This window comes from Lepidothrix coronata, unplaced genomic scaffold (genome assembly GCF_001604755.1).
Source record: "Lepidothrix coronata isolate B3197 unplaced genomic scaffold, Lepidothrix_coronata-1.0 Scaffold159, whole genome shotgun sequence".
NCBI classification, from domain to species: Eukaryota; Metazoa; Chordata; class Aves; order Passeriformes; family Pipridae; genus Lepidothrix; species Lepidothrix coronata.
The window spans coordinates 1665400-1685355 of NW_016690339.1; the positions used below are offsets into that span (position 1 = coordinate 1665400).

Here is a 19956-nt window from a genome sequence, read left to right on the forward strand (position 1 = left end):
ACTTCACACTTGTTAGACCATAACCAGAATATCACATCCAGATTTTGGCCAACCATAATAAAAAGTACCAGTAAATTAAAGTGGAGTTTTTTAAAGCTTCTGTTTGGGGGCTGAAGCACCTGTACTGCGAAGAGAGTTTGGCGAATGGGAGACCCTAACAGTTCCTCACCAAGTGCCTCTGGGTAGGTTAGTAGTTTTCTTCAAAGAAAGTCAATGACAGGACAATAAGAGACAATGTACACGTTGAAACAAGAGAGATTCAAATTGCCTATAAGGAAAAACAATTTCTGATGAGGCCCTCCAGGCTGCCTGAAAGCTCTGAGCTACCTCTGAGTCACTTCAGAGATGACCCTGCTTTGAGTGGGAGACTAGAGACCTCCTCAGATCCTGGAATCCAGTCTGAATTATCCTGTGATCCTATGCTTCTATGAATTTTTTCCTCCACAAAAAAGAATCCTACTAGACAAGCATGTAAGTTACACATAATTAACATCTTTGAAAGAAACATAATCATCTAACAAGCAATCCTATTTGCCTATAGAAAAAAACATAAGCAGCAATGGCACTAGCCTCAAACCAGAAAAGTATTACAATTCCTCCTGAAAAAAATTTATACAAGCAGAACTGAAGGGTATTTTTTTGTGCACAGGATTTATGAATTTCAGCTGACATTGTTGCTCCAACTAAGCTGTTACAAATGCAAGCACTCAAATCTTCACTTTACATTTATAGTAATTGCAACATGTAATACTTTTTGTGGATAATTCAAGAAGAATTGATACCAACTCAAAAGTTGCCTAGAAAATAAAAGTTAATATGCATGTTTCTACACAAGCTGAGCCAATTCCATTATAAGGCTGACACATGTCTTCTTAAAAATCACATCCAAATTACTGTGATTTTGACCTCCTGGATAGTTAACCTTTCTAAGAATAGAACAGGGTTAGAAAGAAGATTGAGGAAAAAGAAGTTAATAAAGAGACTCACTAGAATACATCCTAACAGCCAGTGCTACTCTGATAATTATATGCCCAGTTCTGTGACAATATGAATATTGTCACTTTTCCACTGAAAGATGAACATGAGGAATTTCCAAGAAGGTGCACAAAAGAACTTGGGAATTGTTACGGCTAAATTCATTAAGATGCCCAGACAAATATTTGGTTAAATTTTGAGTTTTCCAGGAAACGGTTATCCCTCTCAAGCAGAAACTTTTCACTATTTCAGAAAAAGTTCCATGTTCTATCCTTAGTCTAATCTGCACACTTTTCCAAATTGTTACAGTAAACAGAAACCAGATAAATCCTGAAAAAAATAGCAATATTCAGGGAACTCAGAAAGGATTCAGCAAACCCAGGTTGATGCTTTTCACCTCCCTGCAGTGAGAAACGCAGGGCCTCAGACCAGCATTCATCCACGTGGATTTGATCACCACACTTCTGGTTATTCTGAGGAGACTGAGGCTCTCACTAGTTTTGATCAGAAACTCCTTCCCAGGGATGAGAAGCAGTTTCAGTGAAAGTTTAATCAAAAATAATGCTCATCTGAATGTTTTGGTTTTCTCAAAAAATAGCAATCCAAAGTTTTATTGCAGGATTCCCAACAAGGTGTAAACAAAGATCCTTTTCCTCCTGAAACAATCTGTCACCCTTTGCCTTCCAGCCTTGGTCTCTTTCACCTTCTAATGCCCTATCAAGTAAGACTTAATGTTAAGATGCTCAGAATTTGCCACCTCAGTTACATATTGAAAAAAAGCAACTCTCCTATCATTTGCTTTCAGCTGATATTCACTCCTGGCAGTTAGCACTCTTCTAACTTGCTATCATTTTTGACTCTTCCCTGTTTGGTCTTAGACCTGCTTCTTCCTCCTGACCTGCCCATTTGACCCGACCTAGTTCTGCATGAATTTCTGTGTGGTCTTTAATCTGTAATATGGCCTCCCTGGCCCTAAGATCTGACAGTGTTCTGACAGAGTTCCTGAAGTAGGGATTGACAGGAAGTGATAAAAGGAATCAACTTTCAGTTCTTAGGGGGTCTAATCAATGACACTTGTTGCTTCTCCCGCAAGTCTTCTTTTGTGGATCTCCATTAGGGTTATAATCATCTTGCAGAAAGACTTAAACAGTAGATGATCAACCTCGCACCTCTTACATCTATCCAACAAGGTAGTTCTTTCGCCAGGGCCAAGCTACAAACTGTGGGCAGCCCTTTTCTCCTGACCAAGGAATAGATGAGCTGTCAAAACAAGGGGCCACATCCAGGTTAGGTTTCATATCCACCTAGTTTATCTTCCAGAGACTCAAATACTGCATCAAATTTTGGTTTGCCTCCATTATTAGAATGATCTCAAAATAGTTTAGGTAGTGCTGAAGAGACCCTGAGTTTTAATAGAGATGGCACTGACCAAACTGTGTTAAACATCCTTTTCTTTCTGTAAAATACTTCAACACATGTTTGACAAGTATAAAACCTTAAGTCTCTCTTCCCACCAGTTCTGTGATTGCTCAATGAGTCTCCAGCAAGCACCTACAGTGAGCAGGCAGAAGAATATTTTTGGGAGGGCTATATTTTGCAGCATCTCACTTTCTCTCAAAGAGGGGACCTTTGTATTGTTGATGAGACTTTGACAGAGTTGACATTACATTTATTTGTCAAGTTCTTCACCAAGTTTTTTTGGTTTATATTCTTACTGGGAGCCTTGAAAATAACTGTCATCTGTAGTGAAGAGGCCTTGAAAGATGAATGTGACTTACAATCATGCCTGGGCCTTTCCAACCATTACTGGCAATCTATCACAGAGATTTCTGAGTTGATAACCCCATCAATATCTACTGAAAAAAAAAAAGGAAATCTCTTTCATCTGAGGCACTGGTCACTTTCACTAAGTTAAAGCAGGTTTTCTCTATGCAGTGGCAGTATTTTGATATTCTAATAGGGAGAAATGGACTTTACCCTTAAAACTCCACAAATATTGTTAAATACTACACTAGATAGTCATGTCATTCTACATTTAAAGGTGGCTTCAGATATGGATTATACAGGACTGTGGTAACCACCAGTTGTGTTATGAACAGTAACTGCAGAATGGCATAACATCTTCCCTGAAGGCAGCTGCCCGTAAAGCAAGATGTCCATAATTGCATTCAGAATATTCTATAGCCCACGAGTTCTTGAGAAAATGACGCATCATAGAATAAACTCAAATAATGCTTCCAGTGACTAATGCTGTCACCAATTTATCTTCCAATCAAATGATACTTTCCCTGAATTTGCATAGATCTAAATGCCAGGAAAACAGATCTTTAGTTCCATTTAGAATTCTAGAATTACATTTGCATCAAATTTGTTTAAAAGATGGGATGTGTGGCTCTGTAATGAATGGCACTAGCAAAGGCTCTGCTGCTTTACTCAAATGGGAAGAACTAAGCATATGAAGGTTTTTTGTTTACAAGAGGGTGTATAGATAACCTCTTTCTTAAGTAAAAAACAAAAAAGAAAAGGTTTTCATAATTCAGTTTGAAGAACAAAGACTACTTCCTATCTGGACTGATTATGTGGAAAAATGTCCTCAAATCTCTACTAGAAAAATGGTAACAGAACAGCTCACAAAGTCAAGAAGTTTGGAACAAATTGATACCTTAACACCTGTGAAAAGTACTTAAAATCTCAGCTCTTGCTTTACATACTATGCTGACAACGTGTGCCTGCTGTGCTGACACCTTAGACCTTGCCATCAATGGCATTCAAAATAGCTCTGACCTAGGTGTTCTGTAAAAATGAATTGTTTAAAAACATCTCCAAGAACTTTCTACTTACATTAATATACATTGCAGTGATTTGTTAAGCCCATTCTTTTTGTAACCCAAGGCATGCTAATGATTGTTCAGTTTTCATTCATTACAAAAAAACTTATTAATATGTAGCAAATTAAAAAGCGTCTTTAATTTTGGCTTGTCTTATAATATAGACACACCTGCTGCCAATTAGAGTCTTATTAATGCTCATTCAGTTTGCTCATGTTGCAAAGAGAATGATAAAACTGAGCCCTAACACCCAGTGTCCTAATGAGCACAGCTGTGTCACAAGGCCAAAAGGTTCCTGGAACAATCCAAAGCTCAGACGTAAAATGGCACTTGCAAACGGGATAATAATACCTTCTTTCTCTTTCTGCTTATTTAGGGAGAGACAAGGAAGTTGAATCCTTCCTCTCTCAGTTCAAGGAGCTCTGCTTTTGTCCTCGTATTGGGCATTACCACAATCACAGCAACTCACATCACTGCAGAAATCCATTTAGCATGAATGATCTTAAAAACTAAAATAATAAAAGTGAAGAGGTAAAAGGAATAATGGCATTACAAAGTAGTGATTCCTCTCTCCTAAACTATTTTAACCTATCTCTATTTCCAAACTGATCAGAAAACACAAAAATGAACATAATAAGATGGCTTGGCAAGATGGACGGATAGTTAAAATATGTGAAATTTTCACAAGGTCCATGGGAAGACCTTATGACATAACTTTGTGTCTGAAGCTAGGATCTAAATTCATAGCTAGGCAATTATATTTAAATGGTCTGATTTTCTGGAGTACCACAAGCCCCAAAAATCCGATGTAGGTCAAATTCAAGGGAAAATTTTATATATTTAGATATTAATAATAATAATAATAATATTTACAATAATAATATAGGATAGTAAGTTCAGATGGTTAAGGTATGAATATTTTGGCTATGACTTGTTTTCCTGGAAGGGTAAAGCATTTTTCCTTTGCATCACCTTCTGATTACATATACCTAGACATTAGTGTCAGCTTTCTTTATTAATCTGTTCTTGCTATTGTGAAGCTGTCACAAGACACATTACAGTTTAGAACCTTACTACACAAGGTAAGCATGCAACTTCTGACACAAATGAAGCCAGATTATTTGCCCACATATCACAATCAAAAACCCAATCAGGTTTCTGATGCAAGAATCATAAGGATATACATCTTAAGAATAATATTATTACTCAAGATCAGAAAATAAGTCTTCAAGAAAAAAACCCAAGCAAATAGCAAAATTCAATACATGAATGTAAAATGGAGCCTGATTAAGTGGAAACAAAAAACACAGAAAGAAACATACATCAAGCATCTGAATTTTGCTTATTAAATAATGAGAAAATATGAAACAAAACTGTGATGAAAGAAATACAGGAGTTGCAAGAGGAAAGTACTATCAAAGGTGAGAAATGAGCTTAAGACTAAACTAATCAAACAGCATAGCTGTCATTGTAAGCTGCTATTTTTATGGATACCATGGAGCTCATTAACTACTGGAAGGAAAAAGGTCCCTACAAATAACTGAAGAAAAAGAGGATTAAACTTTCACTGAAGACTACTGGGCTTATACCATCAATTTTCAAAAGATGAAGGTCAGGTGCTCATTTCAACATACTTAGGCGAGTGTTCCTTTTCACTAAGAAATGTCAATCAGCTAATGATGGTTAAAGTCAATATCAAAAGCCATTGACCAAAATTGTTCACAACTGTGAACAATTTTTTGAATGAAGTTTTCTTCATTTTTCAACATCACCAAGAGTGCTTGCCCTTTGCCTGAACTGAAGATCCTAAGTTAATTCTGCTTCTCTAGAAAATTATATGACATGACATATTGCTGACATCTCCAGTAAGAGGTATATATTAAAAGCGTATTTTTTCATTAAAATTATTGATATTATTATAATATATAGTATAATATATACTAATATATATCAGTAGAGATATATAAAGACTTTTCTCCAGACCTGAAGAAAGTCTGCTGGGAGCTTTGAGGCCTCAAAACTCCATCGCATTTAATAAAATAACTATAGTGTCACTAGAAAGTAAATTTTGCTTCAATAACAGCCTTGAAATTATATAAAGAACAAAAGCACACTTCTGGCTTTAGTCAAGTGTTTACTTCACACAAGTGCCTCTGCTTCACTGTGCCATTATCCACCAGCAGAGTATACCATTACTGGAACACAAGCTCTCATTCCACTAATGTTATTGCTTAAAGAACATATTAGGATGCTAGTGTTTTCATACAGGAGATACCTATACATCTTTCACAAGTAATTACATTACAAGTAATCCTTTTAAGAGGTCATCTTTGCTCAGTTGCTTTGCCAATAGCTCTAAGCTTGGTTATATGACAATCCCACTTACTCATAGCACATGAATTGATAACAGATGAACCAGGTAATACACTGGTGCTCTCTGATCAGTCACAAATCATAGCACTTAGGCCCATCAAAGGAAACAAACTTTCATTACAAAGCCTCAAATAGTCTGGTTTTATTTCTTACTGAAAACAGCAGAGAAAGCATGGAATTTCTGAATCTGGAAATAGTATGTGTCCTTTTGTACATTTTGCAAAGAACAACGATTATCAAGAAATACAATCACCAACGTTTTGAAGAGTGATGGCATTCACAATGATATAAAAAATCAGCCTTTAATGAGATTACAAGCAACTCCTTCATGAAGGATAAAAGCAGTAATATGAAGATACGGAATACTCTAATTTGATGACCTAATAATGCCAGCAGATTCAGACTAAGAAGTTTTACTAAATATTCAAACACTTCCTGAATTAATTCTGAAGACTATTTTCCATACTGTGAATTATGTCAAATTTATTAATGAATAAAACCTGTTAACCTGAATACCAACCCTGCATTTTTCTACTACAGTCTACTCCTTGTTCCTAAGATAGTGATTAAAAATAGCAACTGTGACTGTATCTGTCAGTCAGTGCATACACAGATGATGCAGGAGCAGTGTGCAGAAGTGTTTTTGAACCATCAACAAGCAGTACACAGAAAGGCAGTGAATAAATTAAACTAAAAAATAAGCCTCAGGCTGATGTGTTTGAACTTCACTGCAAACATTCCTCATGCATATTTAATTGCTCTATTGAGACTGTGACTGTTCTGGAGATGTTCCAGGCATTATTTCCATTCCATTAGTACGCTTGCAGTATGTGTACTCCTTAACCCAAAATGATTGATTCTATAAATGTCTTCCCACTTACTGACCTGAACATCAATTGAGGTTGTGTATAGATTAAAAGAGAGTGTATGCTTTTTGAAACCAGCCAAAATATATCGTACTCACAAGAAAGATCTTATGGCACAAGAAGAAAGTGGTACTCCTAACTGTAAACATCAGTTTATGGCTTTACAGAAATGTTTCAGGTAGGAAGAAATGGAAATTATAAGGGTTTAAAAACTCTGCTGAACAACACTTTAAACAGAAGCTTAATTTAAAGTCCCATCTTTCTGAAACATAACAAAATCACTCTTTGAAATATAATTATGCATTTGTCTGTGCTTGCATCTTGTAAATTAATTTGTTTTGGGAGAAAGTAAATTTTTTTACTTTCTATAAAAATAAAACTTCAGAAGTTTAGATAATTTTACCAGTTCAGAGGCACACAAGGGGAAAAGCTGCATGTTTTTAAAATATCTTCATTAAAACCAAGATAATGTTTTAAACTGTAATTTTTTCTAATATGAACTAAAAGTTTTCCTCTTCAAATTATTAAAGATAAGTATGATTAAAGTCTATCAGCTCAAATTTTGAGTAAGCCACTCTGAGGAAACAAGTGACAGAAGAGAAAACAATCCCAGGTTGCACCAGGGGAGCTTTAGATTGGCTATCAGGATAAATTTCTTCACTGAAATGGTTGTCAAACATTGGAACAGGGTGCCCAGGGAAGTGGTTGGAGATATTTAAAAGACATGTAGACATGGCACTTAGAGACACAGTTTAGTGGTGGATTAGGTGTTGGGTTAATAGTTGGACTTGATGAAGTTAAAGGTCTTTTTCAACCCAAGCAATTCTATGATCAACTTGAAAGCTACAGACAGTCTTAAAACCTTAGTCTTTAAGACATTAAAATCAGTTGTATCACAGTTTGAATGAAAAAATTCCTTATAATAGAGGTATGCTTATGCAGCTTGATCAAGCTTGTACTGAATATTGAAAGAATACCTTGGAAACATTTATATTCATATTATACTTTATTTACAAAGTTTACAAACATGAGTATGTTAGTCTAAATGTAACAGAATACTGGAGAGAAGCTTAGACAAGAAATCTGGACCTGCCTTTGAGACAAGTTTCATCCTGAAAGCTAATGCACTAAAAATGACATGGCCATTACATGTACTGTCTTCCTCCAGATCCTCCATATAAAATTTATTCAATTTAAAACTTATTGTTTCCCACTTAAATTCCAGCTTTTTCAACTCAGTATATCATTTAAAAGTCAAATAAGATATTTCCAGCTTGTTTACTGTCATTGAAAACATGCCTCACTCTGTTTTCTTCCCAAGACCTATGCTTCCTGTGCTATGCCAATTGGCCCCGAATATTTCCATAAATGAGGTCAGGTCAAAGTATGCAAACAAGTAGATGCTGAGCATGTGTCAAGGGCTATTTTTTACTGTCACAATACTTTTGTGAGCAGCAAATATGGATTTGCAGATGAGGGATTTAGCACATCTTTGTGCCATGTTCCTTTTTAAAACTGGAATTCCAGACAGTAACCTCCCTGGAACAGAGAGTTCACTTCTCTTGGGATGTGCAATGCTGGCACAAGTGAGAACATTTTTGAAATGTTTGCTTTGAAACCATGCTCATGGGTTGGTTGTTTATAGAAAACTAATTTACTAGAATTTATAAATTTATTAATCCATATTAATAGTATTATAGTAGAGTATAGCAGAGACCATAGCAGAGATTATAGTAGATATCATAGAATCAGAATGGTTTCGGTTGGAAGGGGGCTTAGAGATCATTTAGTTCCAACTCCCCTTCCAACACCTTCCACTAGACCAAGTGGCTCAGAGCCCCATTCAACCTGGCCTTGAAAGCTTCCAGGGATGGGGCATCCACAGCTTCCCTGGGCAACCCCTTCCAGTGCCTCACCACCCTCACAGGAAAGAATTTCTTCCTTATATGTAGTCTAAACCTGTCCCCTTTCAGTTTAAAGTCATTCCCCGTTGTCCTGTCAAGATATGCCTTTATAAAGTCCCTCTCCATTTTTTTTGTCAGATCCTTTTGTCACTGGAAGGCTGCTGTAAGGTCTCCCTGGAACTTTCTCATCTTCAGGCTGAACAACACCAGCTATCTCGGCCTATCTTCACAGGAGAAGTGCTCCAGCCAATCTCCAGCAAAATTCCAATAGTTACGTATCAATGCAAATAAAAATCAAAACCAATGCATCTAAATTAAAAGTACCATATATTAAAAAGCAGAATAGCTTAGAAACTTGCATTCAAGTTAACACAGTCACACAATCTCAAAGAGAACATTTATTCAGCACTGGGAGAATGCCATATCTAGTATATTTAAAATAAGAAATATTTTTTTTTTATTTTCAGCATAACTTTGAATAACCTAAAACTGCCATTGCGAGTCATTAAACTGAAATTAAAACCTCCTTCATTTTAATGTAATAATTGGACTGTTTCTTGGCCTTTACCTTGCCAATTGTAAGATATTTTGTAATAAATTAAATTAAATTCAAATTGCTTTATAGCAGAACTAATGGATTCTGATAGGGTGTGTAAAAAACAAATGGGGAAGGAGAAGACAAGAGTATGCAAACAGCAAAGTGCAGTAAAAAAGCTTCAAAAAATATGAACCTTTCTCAAAAAACTTAGATTATTCTCATAGCCTAGATTATTCTCAAGGCTGAGTAACTTTTTTCCAGTTGTTTTCACTGGTTTTGCTTTCCCCCTCAGCCATCACAGACAAGGGCTGATGCCCTTTCCATTGAAATCCAGAAAGATTTACTCTTTGTCTGCATGAGAAGCAGCACTGTGCTCGGCCATCTACCAACACAATCAGTAATACAATGAGAACAGTAAACTGAAGTCAAGGTGGTTTTGATTCCAGGAATTGATTACTTCCATAGGTAAAGAATCTGCAAAGATGGAAAATGTCTAGTACTGTATTAACATATCTTTATTTATACACTGTTCACTGGAGCTCTTTACTTTGATAAGTGAGTATCGTAAATTCATTATGTTCATCAGTATAACCTCCTGTTAGACAAAGTACCTCAAATATGCATGGTCTGAAACTTAACTGGCATCTAGCTTTGTAAGGACTTAACTGCTAACACCATTTTAAAGAAAAATCTAGCAAAGATGCTAAAGTATCAAAACATATATTATGAAAACAAGAGACCTGCAGGGCACCTTTTGTTAACAACCTTTTGTTGTGATTTCATTGACAATTTAATCTACCCTTTGTTTTAGGCCTTGCTTTTTCTACAGTCACAATTACAAACAGATAACATGCAATTATCTGAAATAAAAATATAGGCACGGTATTCTCATTATGCTATCCAGCCTAAATAAGATATTATAAATTGAATGCCTTGATTAAGATATCTGTCAGCAAATGCATTTAATTTTACAGCCCTACAAATATATTAAATGTAGAAAAGCAAGTAAGAAACAAAAGAATTGCTCCTTACATCTAAACTGAGGTTTTATACAAGGACTAAATAAGCTTATGTACATTCATATTTATAGTTGTGTTAAGCACATTGCAATTAAGTTATAATTTTTATTGAAATGGCTCTATTCTGAAAGTGATCATGGGGTATAAGAATCTGAAGGGGACAGAATGGGATGGGGGCATGAAGTCTGGCAGTATTTAAATAATAGTTTCCTGCTCCACATTTAAGTCCAGTCTTTGCAAAAGAGAGAGTCCCATCATTTTTTTGTTAAGCCTGAATAACTGAATTTGGATACACGAAGCTATTTTTTCCTTCTTTTAAAGCATCACAGGTTAGAACATACAGCCACATTCTAGTCCTGTGCAGCACTTTGAATCTCAAGCTGTGATTTCCCTGGAACCATTATTTCTTTGTTGCTATTTGTTTGCCTGTTTCCACCAGAAAACAGGTGGATATGGTGGAGAGTTTTGCTAAATGGTATTTGAAAAATTAATGCCCTAAACAGAGCAGAAATCACATCATTAAGAACTATCAGGAAATCAAGAGGAATTAGACTTTTTTAATCAGCCACTCAAAGGATGACAACTGCTATATCCTCCTGAAACCTGCAGAAGACTAATAATATCATCCAAAGTGTTCCCAGGGAAAGTGATCTCAGGTCCCACTGTTAAACAATTCCGTTAATGTCAGTGGAACAGTTTTAGTGCATCCAGTTACACTAAAATACCCACGTCTTTAAAACAGTTTCCAAGCTGATTTTCACTGGGCACAAATCAGTTTCAGAAGGGCTTCTTCAGATGGACATGAAAATCAACCAACACTTGACATGATCACTATTTCTTGCAACCTCTGCTATGAAAAGAAGTTTGTAATTTTGTGTATTCCTTCACAGGAATACACAAAATTCTGTATTCTGGACTTCACAGTCCAGAATTTGTAAATAGCCAATATTTACAGAAAATATGGGAACACTCATTTGTCTTCATTAAGGGAAGATCGGTGCCTGACAATTTCTGTGGTCTTCTATGCTGGGCTTACAGTATTGGCAGATAAGGGAAGAGCAACTGCCATCATCTACTCGGAATTGTGCAAAGCATTTAACATTGTCCTGCAAGACAACCTTGCCTCTAAACTGGAGAGACATGGATTTGAAAGACAGACTGGGTGAATAAGGAACTGGCTTGATGGTGGCCCTCAAAGAGTTGTGATCAATGGCTCATGATGACTGGTGTTCTTCAGGGTTTGGTACTGGGGCCAGTGCTGTTTAACATCTTTGTCAGCAACACAGACAGTGCCATCGAGTGCACCCTCAGCAAGGTTACCAACACCAAGCAGTGTGGTGTGGCTGACATGCTGGAGGGAAGGGATGCAATCCAGAGGCATCTGGACAGGCTTGAGAGGTGGGTCTGTGTGAACCTCATGAAGTTCAACAAAGCCAAGTGCAAAGTTCAGCACCTGGATAGGCATAATCCCAAGCAGAAATACAGGCTGGGCACACTGGATTAATTTCTCCCTTGGACAGAGGAGGTCTGGGGAGAACAACTTGCAGGTGTTGGTGGACAAGAAGTCACATGACCCAGCAATATGCACAGGCAGCCCAGAAAGCCAAATGTGTCCTGGGCTGCATCAAAAGCAGCATGACCAGCAGGTCCAGGAAAATGATTCTGCCCATCTACTCAACTCTTGTCAGACCCCACCTCGAGTACTGTGTTCAGCTTTGGAGGCCTCAAAAGAAGAACGTGCACCTGTTGGAGCAACTGCACAGGAGGACCACAAAGTGCTGGAGCACCTCTCCTATGAACACAGGCTGAGAGAGCTACAGTTGTTCAAAATAGAGAAGCAAAGGCCCCAGGGAGACTTATTTGCAGCCTTCCAGCACTTAAAGGGGCTGACAAGAGAGCTGAAGAGGACTTTCCACAATGGCATGTTGTGCTAGGACAAGGGGGAATAGCTTTAAACTGAAAGATTTAGACTAGATATATGAAGAAATGCTTTTCTGTGAGGGTAGTGAGGTCCAGGAAGATGTTGTCCAGAGCAGTTGTGGATGCCCTATCCCTGGAATCATTCAAGGCCAGTTTGGAAGGGGCTTTGAGCAACCTGGTCTAGAGGAAGGTGTCCTTGCCCATAGCAGAGGGGCTGGAACTAGATGATCTTTAAATTCCCCTCCAACCTATGCCATTCTATGAGAAAGATGAGTCAGGAGTTCAGACAAGTACACTAGCAAATTTTAAGGCACAAATTTTAACATGTCATTAGGGAGAAATGCAATTTTAAAAAGTACTCCAGCATTCCAGGAAGGAAAATAATTTAATTTCCTTAATCATCACATTTATTTTACAAGAGTCAATTGATTTTTGGAATCCAGACATGACAAAGTCTATGAACTCTGGCTGTGAGCACAAGCAGCTGAAGCACTCACTTTCTGATCTCCGCTGAACTCTGCAGCCTTTCAGAGATCACGTCTTGCACAAAACCTCTGGCTGAGGCTGCATCTTCTCCATGCACCATGTCTTTGTGTGGTGGTTTCTGTACACCTTCCCCAAAGGAACAAGTTTGCGTTGAATTGATCACATTTTGGGCTATTATTTTGCCAGGCCTCTGCACACTGAAGCAAGGATGCAAGACTGAATTTCTACTTTAATAATCTGAAATGCATCCTTCCGCTGTATGAATAACAGTCCACAATGTGCACACTGAACTAACTGTAATAGTTACAACTTCTGTCTTGGGGTGCCTATCAAAATTATCTGACTATGTATTTATATTATATATTTATCTTTCAGCACTTTTTTTCTCCCTACATGATCAAATAATGCATATTATCTGACAGCTGCACTCATCCTGATTTTAGAGTGGACCTGGAATAAAGCCTAGGCTAGCTGTAAATGCTAAAGTTAGAAAAAAATGTTTTTTCTAATAGTAAACAGATTTATTCTGTGGAAGAGGAAGGAAGGTAAAACACTTAAGCAGAAAGACAGAACTGAGAGAGCAACAACCACATCAGTGATTCTGCTCTTCTGGAAAATCTTCCAGGGCTTGAGTGGAGGCAGAGGTGTCTCCTGCTCAACAAGAACTTTGCAGAAAGTACAGAAAAGGTGCTAAAAGGGGACTTGCTCCAAGAAGACTGTGACTGAACTGAGGATTGCAGCTGCCTATTCAGAAAAAAGAACTTTTTGAAATTTGCCAAGGAGAATTTTCATCTAAGAATTAGAGCTTTTCAGTTTTTGGCATAGAGTGTGATTTTGTGAAAGTATTGTCATTTGGGAGTACTGTTATTACTGAAACACTGGAGATACAGCACTTTAAGAAGTTTTATTTTATTAAAGCTACATGTTGGATAAAATATATTTAGTAATTGTTCGTGATATACCTCTTGTTCAATAAAAGAGATAGAATAAGATATACTTTTAAAAAGAGGTGAAGATGGGTTGCCATATCCATCCAGTTACAAAGGTTATACTTAGGAATCTAGCAATTATGTAGGAATAAAAACTAGCCTTTTTTTCTAACAGGCTATCAACTATTGAATTGCAAGTAGCTACCAAATATAACTCAAAAAGCTTAAACAGGCTGAGGAACTGAAAAGATATGGTATAAAATACATAGGTACTACAGCAGTTCAAAGAATTTAAAGCCAAATAAAGCTGAAACTGTCTATGGGCCTAGCCCCAAACCCCACTGTAGCTAAAGGATGATGCTTTTCTCTCTTCCACATAACTGTCTTTCCGCCAGATTATTCTGTGAATATATTTTTAAACTCCAGGACATTAAAGGTTTCCACCACTAGACTTACCAGGGGAATGGTGTTTGTGCAGGGGTGTTAGAAGTTTCCTTCCTCCTCTCTGTTGCTGTCTTGAGTGTGTAGTTGCATGTGTGGATGCAGATGCATATGAGTGTGTTCTACTTACTGTGAGAGGAAAGCTGCCACGCTATCCTCACTCTCCTCATCTGCTAACCCTCCTCTTATTCATGCAAATACAAGTAAGAAACAACATATTTTTTGTTTGATCTGTAGGAGCCTCCATCAGAAAAAAATAAATAGGATGAGACCACTTTATGTAACTTGAACAAGACAACAAACCTAATGTTCAAACTAAAGTAATCTCACAATTAAAGATGGCTGTATTGGTTTTTTTTTTTGAATCCCAGATCTCAGAACTCCTAAATTTAAACTGTGACTCCCTCAAATGTTTTGCCTTCTGAGAAGAAAAGTGAGATGAGGAATGATTCCCTATGCTTCCTATCATAACTAGAATGTGGAAAAAATGTATGGTACAGCCTTTCTAAATATAGACGAGCATAGGCAAGCTACAAATTTCTTCCTTGATAGTTGAGACAGATGGGAGACTTTCACCTGCACTCCCTCCTGTATGCATACCTTCCCTTTGCTCATATATAAGTAATGTCATATAAAGCATCTACCTCTCATGCAATGCATTAGTAGTCTATGAATAACATGGTCCATCTGGCCACACGGGAGGCCTGTGGAGTGACTGCATTTCCTAAGATGCTCCTAGAAAAGCCAGGGAAAGGCTGAGACAGTGTTAGAACTGCAAATGCTATCTTGGAAGTCAATCACCCCACAGCTGACCTATGATCCCAGGTCATCCTTGCCCTTTCTCTCTTGCTTCTGCCAACACTGGCAGCATTTCAGGCTATTGCTGTGCTGGAGGAAGGGAGGAAGGGAAGAACGAAAAGGACAGACATGTTCAGCTAGGGACTGAGTAACACTTGTAGCTGAAAACAGTGCTCGCTGAGGAGAGCAGATTTGTGGGAGAACCCTAAATTACTGACACAATAGTCTTCATGCACCAAGGAGTGGGGACAACTGAGAACAAGGTCTCAAAAATTTGTCTAACTCATGTAGTTGTCAAGCTTCAACCATTCTAGTGAGTTTTGCGCACTTTTACTGTTCCATACTAGGCACTGTAAAAGCACTTTGCTATCCAGATGGAAAAATTCTCCTTAGGACATGAACCAAAGAGTTTGTACTGTACCAGACATAGGTTTGAACAAAAAGTTTTGTGCAAATATTTTCGATAATACAATACTTTCATATTTATAAAATATTTTTATATATTGAAAATAATAAATAATGAAAGCTAAAAATAGGCAGAAACCTTAAACAACTACCCTTTATAGGAAAGAAAGTTCAGTGGTCTGTACTATGATGAATTATTTTCAATATTTTTTCATGTTAACAAATTGTCATTTCACAGTACAACTTACCAATAACACCCAGATGAGTATTTCTGTATTAACCATAATACAGAAATTAAAGAAATACTCTCGAAAATATTTTAGCCATCTCTTGAAAAATTATAATCATACTTCCTGACTGGTAGACTAAAGGTAACAATTACTATTCATGAATGGTTTTATCCTGACAATATATTTTACAATGCCTGTTCAGATTGGTAGTCAGATTACTCAATATAAACCATCTGCAGAGGACCTTAATGAATATTTATTATCTCGCTTATCCAAACTGAAGTCATTCACTTTGCTTATAGCATAAGAATAAAAGATTTACTCTGAGCAATAATATTGGAAAATATTTTTACATTCTTTTATACTATTTGTGCTATTTACCAGGAAATCTGCCTTATCTTCTAGATGATTCCAGGTTTCTGTTCAGTAGTCAGTATCTTATCCCAAGATAAATTACTTAAATATGAAAGAATTAATAGATAAACTTAAAAACCTCCAACACAGGGAGGTAATGTGAAACTAAATGTACACATACTATAGATACAATTATTTTGCTGCAGACTGCATCACAAAAACTTTTACTCAAACTTAATGAAAGGTTGTTTTTTTGGGTCAGTACATAATTTAGATTGAGAAAGCTATAATGTCTAACTAGTTTTTCTCAGTGCAGCCTATAATGAAAAGAATGGATGTTTTAAGAAGCTGTCTTTTGAAACCAGTTTATGAACTACATTCATATATGTGAAAAGAACATAATTGTACAGTATTAATTCATCATCTTGACTATAAAAACACAGAATATGGAAATGTAACTTATAAACACAAAAACTCAAATAGGTTCATAATGGGAAATCTCTTATAGAAAATGTTGTATTTCTGTGTGGGAGATGTGGTTATCTATCTCAGAAGGAAGTTTTTTCTACTTCTAGGGTACAAAATGTTCAATTAAGAATACTACACTAACCTATGTTTGACACAATCTACTATAAACATAACATATGTTCATGAATTAGTACTCTGTAGCAATTCTGTGCAGTTATTTTCAATAAAAGCTTTCAAACCTATATTACTAGGTCAATTTGCTGAATTAATATCCTGTGATTGCTAGCACACATTTCTGAGCATGTGTAGTTTTATTTTTTATTAAAGAAAGCTAGTGAGAGCTTATGGAGCTACACACTAAAGGAAGATTATTTAGCTTGAGAAGTCAAACACAGCAAACACAGAGAATCACAAATTTACAATTATACGTATTACTTTATTTCTTCTCCATGTTGGTATTTGTTTTATATCAGACAGGGGTCTGTGTCAAAGACATGTTATTGCAATGAAGACTTATCATTGTATACACATACAATGAAAGTCTAGCCAATGACACTAGAGAAATGGATTCCAGCCTGCTACACCCATATTCAAATGCTCAGCTTGTATATATTTTTCTGTCACCCTGCCTGCAATCAAGATTCAGCTGCACAATCCCCTATTATTTCTACAATACCCCATTTTGATAATCTACCTTTGAATATCAATTTTCTGTTACCTGGTTACACAGACCTCAGCAGCTGTTTTTCTCTCTTCCAGTAAACTCATTTCTTTTTGTTGGTGTCCTGTTTTTCCCTATAGCTAAAGGTTCACATGAAGAACTCTTCATGCCTTGCTCACTATAAACCCCCATCCTCTGTTAGGAAAGTTTCCAGGACAATTAATATTGGAACAGTTTTTCAGGTCTCGCCTCTATTAACCAAACTGCATACACATCCCAGAGATGTCCTGGCGATTTTATTCCAACTATTTTGCTTGATTCTCCACAGCTTTCTTTTTTGCCTTATTTCCAAGAGAAAATCCCTGCTCAGCCAAGCTGGCCTTCTGCCTCGCTTGCTTGACTTCCAACACTTAAGAATTGCCTGCTCCTGTGCCCTTAGGAGGTGATGTCTGAAAAGTGACCAGCACTGATGGATCCCAGCACCTGCAAAAACATCTTCCCAGGGGACCTTACTTACTAATTGCCTGAGCAGGCTGAAGTTTGCTCTCCTCATTTCCAGAGCCAAGGTTTACCTGGCACTTTTCCTCCTGTCAACAGAGAGTTTAAACTCTATCGTTTCATGGTCACCATGCCCAAGGTGGCTTCTCCTGCCTTATCAAGGTAGCTGAAAATGTGCACATTTCTGAGACAATTTCTAAATGTTAGCACACTTAGGCTTACTAGTTTTCTTAATTGCCTTCAGTAAAGAACTTTGTCAAAACCCTTGGGAAAGTCCACATAAATTAGATCAAGCATTTCTTCCTCATCCATTATTTTGATGACATGTTCAAAGAGTTCTAACAGATCAGAGAAGGTTTTCTTTCAGCAAAGCTTCCCTGGCTTCTTTCAGTTAAATTAATCTAGAGCTTTGCTCATAATTCCATTATTGATGATATATTCAATCCATTTAGCTACAACTGAACTCAGACTTACAGGCTGGTAGGATAATTCTATATTTAAAAAAAAAAGGCAGCAAAAGCAAAACAATATTCAAATTTTAACATTTAATTTTTCAATAGGCAATTAAGTGCTAATAAAACTTGCATCAGCTCAGCTCCCTTCAGTTCCTTATAAACCTTGTGTGCAGACAATCTGCCATCTGATTCTGCTTTCTTTTTAATATTTAAATTTCTTTTATTATTTCCTTTAAATGCCTCAATTTAATATAACAGCTTATTTTTACTACTTTACAAGTGTAGGCTACTTAATTTTATTTTCTGTAGGAGAACCCATATAAATAGATATTTCAACTTCTCTGTAACAATTGTTTTGAAATCTGCTCTTTAAAAGCAGGAGGTCTGATGATATTTTCGTGAGTTTTTCTGTTCCTGATGTAGTTCAAAAAATTTTTGCTATTTTTTTCATCTTCAGCCACAAGGTTGCTTCAGCTACAGATTGCTTCTGAGAATATGAATTTTCCAACTTCCATTTTTCCTGCCATAATTTGTGTTCTGTTTCAATAGTTACACTTGGCCTGAATTCATCTGGAAGAGGCCACATTTGGGGTAAAATAAACTCTTACCCCTCAAAATGTTATGTATTGATTTTTTAATATTTTTCTTAATTATGTGAGACAGACTTGCCATTTTAAATCCTAGTCATGTGGTAACTCAAAGAATTGCTTTAATTAATTTCATGGTCACAAAAGGAAATTCACATATCTACTTACCTTAATTACAAGGAATGACAATGGGACATCTAAATATTATTACATATAGCAAAAATTTTGCAACTCAATTATAAACACTGCCAAAATATAACAAAAGAAACTGTATAAATCAATTTTTAAATTACATTTTTACACCAACTACTTTGATTAGCAATTGTTCACCCATGCAGTTTTTGCAATGTTTAATTTTTTTTTAGACCAGGTTTAACTTTTTTCAGCCATGTACTCTGTTTATATCTCTTTCTGCCATTAAGAATAAGAAAATATGGTTTTGGATATTCTATAAAAGGTTCAGTTACAATAATCTGATTTTACTACTTTCCTACCAGAATAAAACGATCCGAATGTTTCCCTTCTTCCAGAAAGCTCTGGCAGATTTTCCCCAGTCTGGGTAGGGTTTGTCCTGAAGCATCATATCTGTGACCTATAGGGAAAGAAGAAATAGTAAATAGTTGCACTGGTGTCACAAAAGACTGTACTAGAAAGGACTTTAAGAACACTTTTATATTATATATGGCACACTTGCTTCAGTTCTGATAATGTTAACAGTTAGAAGATAGAATAATAGTATGTCCAGTGTTACTTGCGATCAAAATAAAGTATATTGGCCTCCATATTCTGCCCCTAGAAGTGCATGCAAGTCCTTGAGAAACAATGAAACCTGTAGAGATCCGAAGATAAGAACAAAAGATGAACCAGTCTAAAAGTTAAAGCAACCTACAGTACATAAGTTACATTCCCCTGTGGCTGAAAAGCTTTCTGGCTCAACCTGGGAGAAGCAATACGCTTCCCTGAGAGCAGCATCAGCAGAATTTCCACTCTTGAAAGCAGAACTGCAGCCAAGGAGTGCAAGCCTGTGAATTAAGCACTATATGCCATTTATAATCTCCTTTCACTTCCTGGAATCAGTAAAAAAAGTGCACCTGGGACTAGCAACACAAAAAACCTCAAAACTCTCACAAAGTTTTAAAAGTATGAAATATTTACCCTCATTTTCATAATTCCTACCTAAAGAGACCATATGTTTCTCTGTCCAGAGACTCATATGTATGC

General features: G+C 36.6%; 1 protein-coding gene across 2 annotated transcripts in view; it reads right to left on the minus strand.

Annotated features, from left to right (window-relative positions):
• TMEM117 (transmembrane protein 117) overlaps positions 1–19956 on the minus strand; it is a 197141-nt gene that overhangs the window by 49071 nt on the left and 128114 nt on the right. For both annotated transcript variants that reach the window (XM_017829167.1, XM_017829168.1), the window contains one exon: positions 19230–19327. In XM_017829167.1, coding sequence (XP_017684656.1) covers positions 19230–19327 — 98 coding nt within the window. The remainder of the gene's footprint in view (positions 1–19229; positions 19328–19956) is intronic.